This window comes from Arachis ipaensis, chromosome B01 (assembly GCF_000816755.2).
Source record: "Arachis ipaensis cultivar K30076 chromosome B01, Araip1.1, whole genome shotgun sequence".
Taxonomy (NCBI): Eukaryota; Viridiplantae; Streptophyta; class Magnoliopsida; order Fabales; family Fabaceae; genus Arachis; species Arachis ipaensis.
Window position 1 is genome coordinate 56,598,842 of NC_029785.2, and position 8,409 is coordinate 56,607,250.

The window sequence follows — 8,409 nt, forward strand, 5'->3', positions numbered from 1 at the left end:
ATTTCCTTGTTATTAAAGATACACCTATTCCTCTCTAGTCATACATTCCAAATAACTCTCGGTCCACCTTTTAATCGAATTTCCGAAAATTTTTCAAGCCAATTTACACTCAATAGAACTCTATCAATACGACTACAGGAATGGCCTCTGAACCAAGTAAATTTTCGATCATTCAACGGTAGGTCCACTAACTGCATATCTTGAACCCAATCCTTGAACTCTTCTGTCGATGCTGTAACCTATCCTGACCTTTCCTCTCTTCAATCTGTATAACCTCATTAAAGTCTCTCATATAACATATCAGACCTCGACCTAACCCAGCTACAAAACTCAGTTCCTCCCACACAGCCAGTTTCTCCAATTTAGTATGAGCACCATATACTAAATAGAACGTACAATTGAACTCAATTTTTAACAGTACTCCTTTAACACATAACCATATTTTCCCTTTGTTACAATTATTTATTTTAAATTGCATGTCATCCCACATTGATAACAGACCCCCGAATGTGCCTGCTGACTCTACAAACTCCCACCCTACAGCATCGCTCCCCAAAATACGCACTACATCAAACTTAGTCACAACTTACATCTTAGTTTCAACCAATCCTAACATATTTACTTTTGCTTCTTTTTTAGTTCTTTCACCATACTCAATTTTCCAACACCCCCTAACCCCTTAACAATTCAAGAACTAAAAATTATTTTAAAACTGTTTTACACACCTTTTTGAGATTTTTTGGTCTGTATCTTCGTGCCTTTTCTTTCTGCTTTGCTAATCTCCTCTTCTGAGCTAAAGCCTCATTCTGTTCTTGAAGAATTGTCATGATATCATCTTCATCGTTGTACTGCACGGCTCCTGATTCAATAGCCAGCTCCCACGTCTTCCTATTTTCCAGCATCTGTTCCTCCCGTTCCAAATCCTTAGCATCACTGTTTCCCGGATTTTCAACACTAATGTCCCTAGCACTCCTAGCCCCGATACTGCCTTTATCAACCCCCTCACCGTTCAAAGTTAAACCGTCTACAGGTGCGTCATCTCCACCTATAACAGGACCAACTTTCAGACCAGCAGCATTTTTCTGAGGCACTAGACAATGCACCGCCGCTTCCATGTGAACATTGCCGTCCATGGAAGAACGTAACCCCGCCATCGCCGGCGTTGAGTGATACCCTGACGAAGACACAATCTCCAATGGAGGGCGTACCTCCAGTTGAAGATCGCAGGCAGCATACACCGCTACAGGCCCGACGGCACTATCTCCTCCACTAGTCCGTCGCTCTTCGCTGGCTATGAGCTTTCCCAAGCTTCGTTGATCTGTTGCGGCATCACACCCTGAGATCTCCCCTTCAACTTGATAATGACCGCGGCGCATAACCCAGGACTCGGAGCAGCTTCGACCCAGTCAACCCTCGCCTGACTCGGATTCACCAGCCCACCTCCTATAGCCATATCAGCATGAATATTAGCATGATCTGGGCTTTCAACTAAGGAAAAAAAGTCCAAGCTCTCTCCTTTGGTACACCTGTTACAATAAACTTTTTTGGGCCTACTAAGAAGCCTGCTTTGGGTTTCTTTTTTTCTCCAACAATCCTTATTCTTCAGCCCATCATTATTATAATTATAGCTAATTATTTTTTCTGATTCAGCATCATTAATCATCAAATCATTATATCCCATAAAATCCTCATTGCCATCTAAAACAGGATCATCCGTTTCCCTTGCTGTACGAATTTGAATTAAATTGCAATTACTCTATTCATTTAAAATATCCTCTGAAATTACTACTCTACCCTTATCCGTTTCTTCCTCCCTTGGCACCACCATCACCAACTCAGCCCCCAGATCTCTACTTTCCAATTGTACCATGGCGCTCGAACTACTAGCATTCATCTCGCAAGCTTTTGGGAGATAAGGATTACCTACCTCTTCAATCTTGCACTCCACTCCATAACTCTCATGACCAACCTCTTTAACCAGGACATCGAATCCGCTAGTACCAATTGTGACGTGAATTCACTCGTTGATGATGTCCATGATACAAGTATCTATTTGCACCCGTATCACACTGAATGAGAGGCATGATTCTGTGGCTTTGTCACATCCAATTACTTCTCCCCATTGGCTTCCTATTATTCTGAACGTCTCCACTGACCATGTATGCAGAGGAACACCAAAGCACTCTAACCATACCCTTCGAGTTTCACTGCGCTCCTCCTCATCCCATCTCCATACGTTGTGAAAATTTGTAGTAAGTTGTTCATTTTGAACGTGTAAGTTTCTTCTGCACTCAAGACACTATCAAAAGTCATTAGTGCCTTGTACGCTCCTAGTTTTCGTACTTGCACAACTTGAGAAAAATTCTTCCCAATCATATTCTTCAAAGAAGAAAAGTCTATAGCCTTTGTCGTCCCGCCTATTAGACTCCTCTGTAACCAGTCCAGATTCTCTTTTGCCACCGGAATTTCCATCTTCTTCGTCTACCCATTGCCATGTGGATCCTCTTTTTTTCCTTCCTTCCTCGTCTCTTCCACATTCTTCCTCGCGACTCTTGTACTTTCCTCATGTTGAGTTTGAATCTTGACAATATTTTGGACGTCACCCGCCTCATGAATTATCTTCCTATTCTCTCTTTCATTCGTGCGTCGATACCTAGCTTCTCCGACTAAAATAACCTTCCCTCGTAACCTCGTTCTATTCATCTTCGCAATAGCCTTCAACGCTCCACCCTTTGTTGTATACCGGATGAACGCAAACACGTAAGTATTACCATTTTTTTATTTTCGTGAGAGATATATATCATTTATACGTCCAGTCCAGTTGAACAAGTGGTACAACTCCCTTTTTGATATATCTACAGGAAGATGATCTACAAAAATATAGAACGATTCGTTTTCTAAATGACAGTACTCTTCTCGATTCCAAACCCCTCATATCTCTACTAACTTGCCTAATTCTACCCCTCCCGGTGTTTTCCACCCATTCTGGCCCTCTCCCCTCTCGGTCTTTCATTCTCTCATTATTTCCCAAGTGTCACAATACTTATTTGATTCAACTTAACTAACAATATTTGAATATAGTAAAATTAGGCCAAATTTCTTGCAAGCTTTTAGCATCAATTTGTAACAAAAACCATAAAGTAATGGAAGCACTTAAAAAATTACAAAATACATAGTGAACAGAAGCCTTACACTGCAACTTGAGCTGCTGTAAGCCTTTCAATTGAAACCCTGCAAGAGTCTTCATATTTTAGTTTAATAGTTGAACATTTAAAACTCTAATTTATTTTTAAACTAAAATTTGACCCAAAAGAAGAGTATGAGACAGAGTCAAGACCAATTTGAGCAAAAGAATGCAATAGAAGATGGCTCCACCACTGTGCTCTCCTCATATTCTAACCTGATAAACCAACTGAAGGTATTAATTGCTGCAGCACCTTGATGAGGCATAATAATGCATAGAATAGAAAAGCTTCATCTCTTAAGTTTATGCAATAATATTTGTTTGGTTAAAACATCTCAATTAGTCAGCTACTCATAATCCTCCCTTTTTAAGTTTGGTCTTACAGCACGACTTTTTTCTGGGCGAAGTTTGATAAATTGACCCATTTCTTTCTGGTCAAGTAACTAATATTATTGTCAAACAATTCAAAAATTTCAGCAACCATCTTTTACATATCCTCAATGAGCAAATAACTATTAGACAACTAATTTCAAATGGATCACTTTATAGAATGCCACTTGATAGCTAAATAGAAAGAAATTTTTCAGCATAATCTCTACTATACCCAAATGTCATTTGAGTAAGGTCATTAACTATTCTTTTTAACTATCTTTCTTTTCCATATTCTGGAATTGTAATTGCAATATGATACAATTAAAAAAATATAAAAATCATCTAATATCACATAGACATAACATAAACATGATTTGCAATTATAAAGCAGTTGAAGATTATTCGAAGCTGCTGGAAGGGGTGCCGTTGTAATCACTACAAATCAGCCATACCACCATTAGCTCCTCTGCCAACCTAACCCAGTCCAACTTCAACCTCCGGCCAAAACAGAAGCAAAACATAAATAAATAATTTTTTTTTCATTTTTTATAAAATATATAAAAAAATTTCAACTTTTTTAAAGAAATTACCTCCATAACACTGACGATAGGATTTCTGCATCAGTGTCGTCAATTTGTTGTCAGCTGCTCCTTCTTCACTGACGGTTGTAACACCACTCACCGCTGCTATTGTTCTTCATCTCTGCTACCCGCCAGAGGAAACAAACTCGAAGCCTCTGCCGCCTTCTTATCTTTTCTTCACCAGACGCTCTCTGGTGCACGGAATAATTATATATGATTATTTTTTATTCTACAATCGAATAATAATTTTTTATTTTTTATATCCATGCATATTCTCCAATCTCTTTTCATATGTATGATTAACAATTTTTTTTAAATGGTGATATTTTAATTTTTTTTCTTTCACGTATTTTTATATATTAGCAAGAAAGCAAAACCACGTATTGTGACTTTTTTTCTTTTTCACGTCTTAATCTTAATTAATCAATCTTGTGTCCAAAACAGATGTTAGTTAATCTTAATTAAACTTTTAATCATTCTAATTTATTGATGAATTATATTTCTATTAATAATTGCATTACTAATCTGAAATACAAAAAAAAGTGATACATATATCAAAAAAGAAAACAAACTTAAAAAAAATCATATTAAAAAGTTTAAAAATAACATATCCATAAAGAATAGTCATAATATATAAATTGTGACAACAATTTAAATTTCTCTAAAACTAATTTAATCAACTACCAATATTAGAACTAAATTATTTAAATAATATTTAATCTATTCTAATCCTTAGATACGTATAGATTAGAGTCATTATCGTAACAACCAACCGAAATAACATCATAAGATCGAATACTTAGAATCGGTACAAATTCAGACTACCTTCTTGTTAAAATTGTCAAATTAAATTGACTTTTATTCTCTTCAATGGCATTGCATTAATGCACCAAAAGACCGGTAGTTTCTGAAAAAAATACAATATGTTATAAAATTATTTTTAATACAAAAGCTTAAGAGAAAAAAAATTTAAATATAGTACCAATCTTTGAATTACATCTTCAAGGTTGGCACAAATTTTTCAAAATTGAACCTAAATTGAGGAAATTCGATCTCATTATATGTTCCACTTCCAATATTTTTGGACAAACATAGAAAACGTAGAGGAGATGTGACTTGAACTTGACCTACAAAGCTCCTTAGAAATAATTGCCCAATCAAAAAAAATAACAGATTAGAAAAAAATGCTTTGATTCTTATATTTAGACTTACTAACCACAAAAAATACCATATATAACCGTTAGTAGTACAAAAATAATTTTAAAATTTAATTATTACTAAATTAGTATAATTATGTATTATTCATTAAATATTAATTATAATAAAATTATAATAAATATATTTTTATAAAATAATTTAGAATAGAGAATAGGAAAGTTCATTTTGGAGGGAGAACGGAGTCATGAGAGATCGACACATCACTTTCATTAATCGGGGAAAAACCCAATTTTAGTATATTAAGTAGATTAGTTTACATATTTTGAATATTTTAATTTAATGTATTTTGATTTTTGTTTATTTAGGTCTTATGTTTGTGGGCTTAGGATTTTTTATATTTTAATCTAATAAGAGGTTATAAATACCTCAAAAACTAGGGTAGTGATAATATAGAATGATTTAGATGTTTGAAAACTTCTTTTTGGTTTCGCGATAAAACCATGACGTGGACAATTGAGGATGAGGATTCCCTCTCTTATTACATCGGGGAATTGGGTAGAAGGTTGAGGAGTCCCTTCAATTCAATTCCCAAACTATAACGTTGACAAGTTAGGTTGAGGAGTCCCTTTCTTGTTGCGTCAAGAAATTGGGTAGAAAGTAGACTGATTCTCTTTGTATTCAATTTCAATCTATCCTTTTTATTTCTATTTTCAATTTCAATGTATTTTTTTTATTCAGTTTAAATCATTATTTTTTTGTTTATCTTTAATTTCTTTATCAGGATGTTTAGCTTTAATTTTGGTTGTCCATAGAATTTTCTATATCCAAGATGAAATTCGAATCCTCAACACCTGCTCAAACAAATAAGTAAACCGATCCGAATTTTTTGAGGATAACTATTTAATTTTTAAACCATTTGATTCAACACGTGTATATCTCGTTTACAGTGTAAACGAGATACATGTATTTTAAAAAAAAAATTTAAAAATAATAAAAAATATTAATAATATCAATAATCCAATTTTTTACCCTGCAAATGGTACATAAAAAGATTAGTAGAAAAGATTAAAATGGATATGTTTAATCAATTAATACTAAAAAAAGAATACATAAAAGATTTTTCATATACTTTTGAGTATTAATTTTTAAATTTAAATTATATATATAGAAGAAGGATTGAAAGTAGGGTTTAAGATATTCAAAAAATTAGATGTATTTACTTAGAGAAGTAATTTCAAATGAACAGAAAATAAACATCAAAAATCTAATTCTCTATATTCAAATTATATTCGTTACTTATTTTTTAATTATTGAATTATATTATTCATATAATTTTATTATTTCAATTTCATAATAAAAAGATGTTAAACAAGTATATTATTACTTCTTTGTAGATATTTAGATTGAGCTCTGTTAGGGAGCTAATGGATTATTTGTGGGTTCACCAAAGATCGAATTTTTGACTTTTTGAATCTAGAGTTTTAATACTATGTTATGATACCACTCATCCTAAAAGTTTTGGTTGATGAGAAAAGGTAACACTAATGGTTATATTTTTAATATTTCCTAAACCTCTATTATACACATTATACAAATATTCCATTGGTTCCTTGTACTTTTCCATTTAGATTTTAGTCTCTAATTTGCCATGCTTGTATTCTCGTTTAATGAACTCATTTTTCTAAAATTGCATAATTTCTAATCTATAGTTTTTATGAGCAAATTCTATGTTGTTTTATAAAGAAAAAAAAACCGGTGAATGAAATAATAAGAAAACTTAAGGCCTAAAACAAAAGGAGCAGGTTTATGGTTGCGGTTCATACACTTCAGACATGGCTACCACCACCAGTAGAACCCTGCTGAAGGAGATGCTGCACCTCTCTTCCACGCTTCCTTTCTCTTTTTCTCTACGTCTTCGTGTTCTTCCATCTCTATCACCCTCTTCATCTCACCTTAACTTGAACCTTCAGTTTCGGCCCTCTCGCCCTTCCACTCCCTTCACTCCAATTCGATGCGTTTCTTCTTCGGGTCCCGGCAATGGCGGAAACAAGGTATCTTCTCGTCTCTCTCAGGTTCACCAGCTTCTCCAAGAAGCTGAAGAACGTGCTCTCTCAGCTGACACTGGTCCCACTCCTAAAATCACCTTAGGTGCGTCGCTTCATTTTTCGATTCTGATTTTTTTTTTTTATTGATTGCGAAATGGTGTTAGAAATAAACCCTAAAAGATTGTATTTTGTTGAGTAAACTACTTATTGACAAATCTATCGGGAATAAACGAAATAAACTTTGTACTTATGAGAGATTGAACACACACACACACACACACACATACACATATATATATATCAACGTTGGATACTGTTATTTACATATTAAAATCATCTTTTATGATTACAAAACTAGTTTCGTTTATTAATTTTATTGGCGTTTTAAAGTTTCATGGTTAGAAACTATAGTTTACTCTATTTTGTTGGTTTTAGATCATGTTACGGTGAGCTATGCCAGAAGTGGTGGACCTGGGGGTCAAAATGTGAATAAAGGTTGATATTTTCTTTACGGTATTGTCATAGAAATGGTTCTCTTCTTGGTCGGTTATTTATTTATTTATTTTATTTTATGACCCTAACTTGCTGAAGTGACCAGTGAACACCAAGGTGGACATGCGATTCAATGTTAAAAATGCATATTGGCTAAGTGACAGGATCAGGGAGAGAATTATGCAAATGGTTTGTGTCATATTATCATCGTTGCTTTGGTGCATAAGATTGACTGTTTCATAACTTAGACTAGTGTTTCGATGTCTTTCTGGAGCAGTACATATTGCTGTGTACGCATGTTTGCTAATAAGGTTCATCTATGCATCTACTTGTACATTATTGTGTATTATTACATCTTTTGATTGGTTACTCTTTTACCTCAATAATTGTTGTATTCTTATAGTTTGATAATCTAGCTTATCTTTGCATGACTTTAGTTTTGTTTGGTCCTGAGCAGGAAAAAAACCGAATTAATAAGGATGGGGAGCTTGTGATTTCTTCCACAAGAACTAGAACACAGAAGTTTGCTTCTTCCCTTTTGTCTTATTTATTGTTTGTTCTTCTTTTGCAAGATTTT

General features: G+C 34.1%; 1 protein-coding gene across 5 annotated transcripts in view; it reads left to right on the forward strand.

Moving 5' to 3' along the window:
* The window catches only part of LOC107630544 (peptidyl-tRNA hydrolase ICT1, mitochondrial), a 4,739-nt gene continuing 3,391 nt past the window's right edge, over positions 7,062 to 8,409 (forward strand). For 2 of the 5 annotated variants that reach the window (XM_016333739.2, XM_016333731.2), the window contains exons 1-4: positions 7,068 to 7,443; positions 7,776 to 7,835; positions 7,939 to 8,021; positions 8,290 to 8,354. In XM_016333739.2, the coding sequence (XP_016189225.1) occupies positions 7,128 to 7,443; positions 7,776 to 7,835; positions 7,939 to 8,021; positions 8,290 to 8,354 (524 nt within the window). In that variant the 5' untranslated portion in view covers positions 7,068 to 7,127. Of the gene's footprint in view, positions 7,444 to 7,775; positions 7,836 to 7,938; positions 8,022 to 8,289; positions 8,355 to 8,409 lie in introns of all 5 variants that reach the window. The other 3 variants (XR_002361639.1, XM_021121602.1, XR_001618327.2) reach the window with 3 other exon arrangements.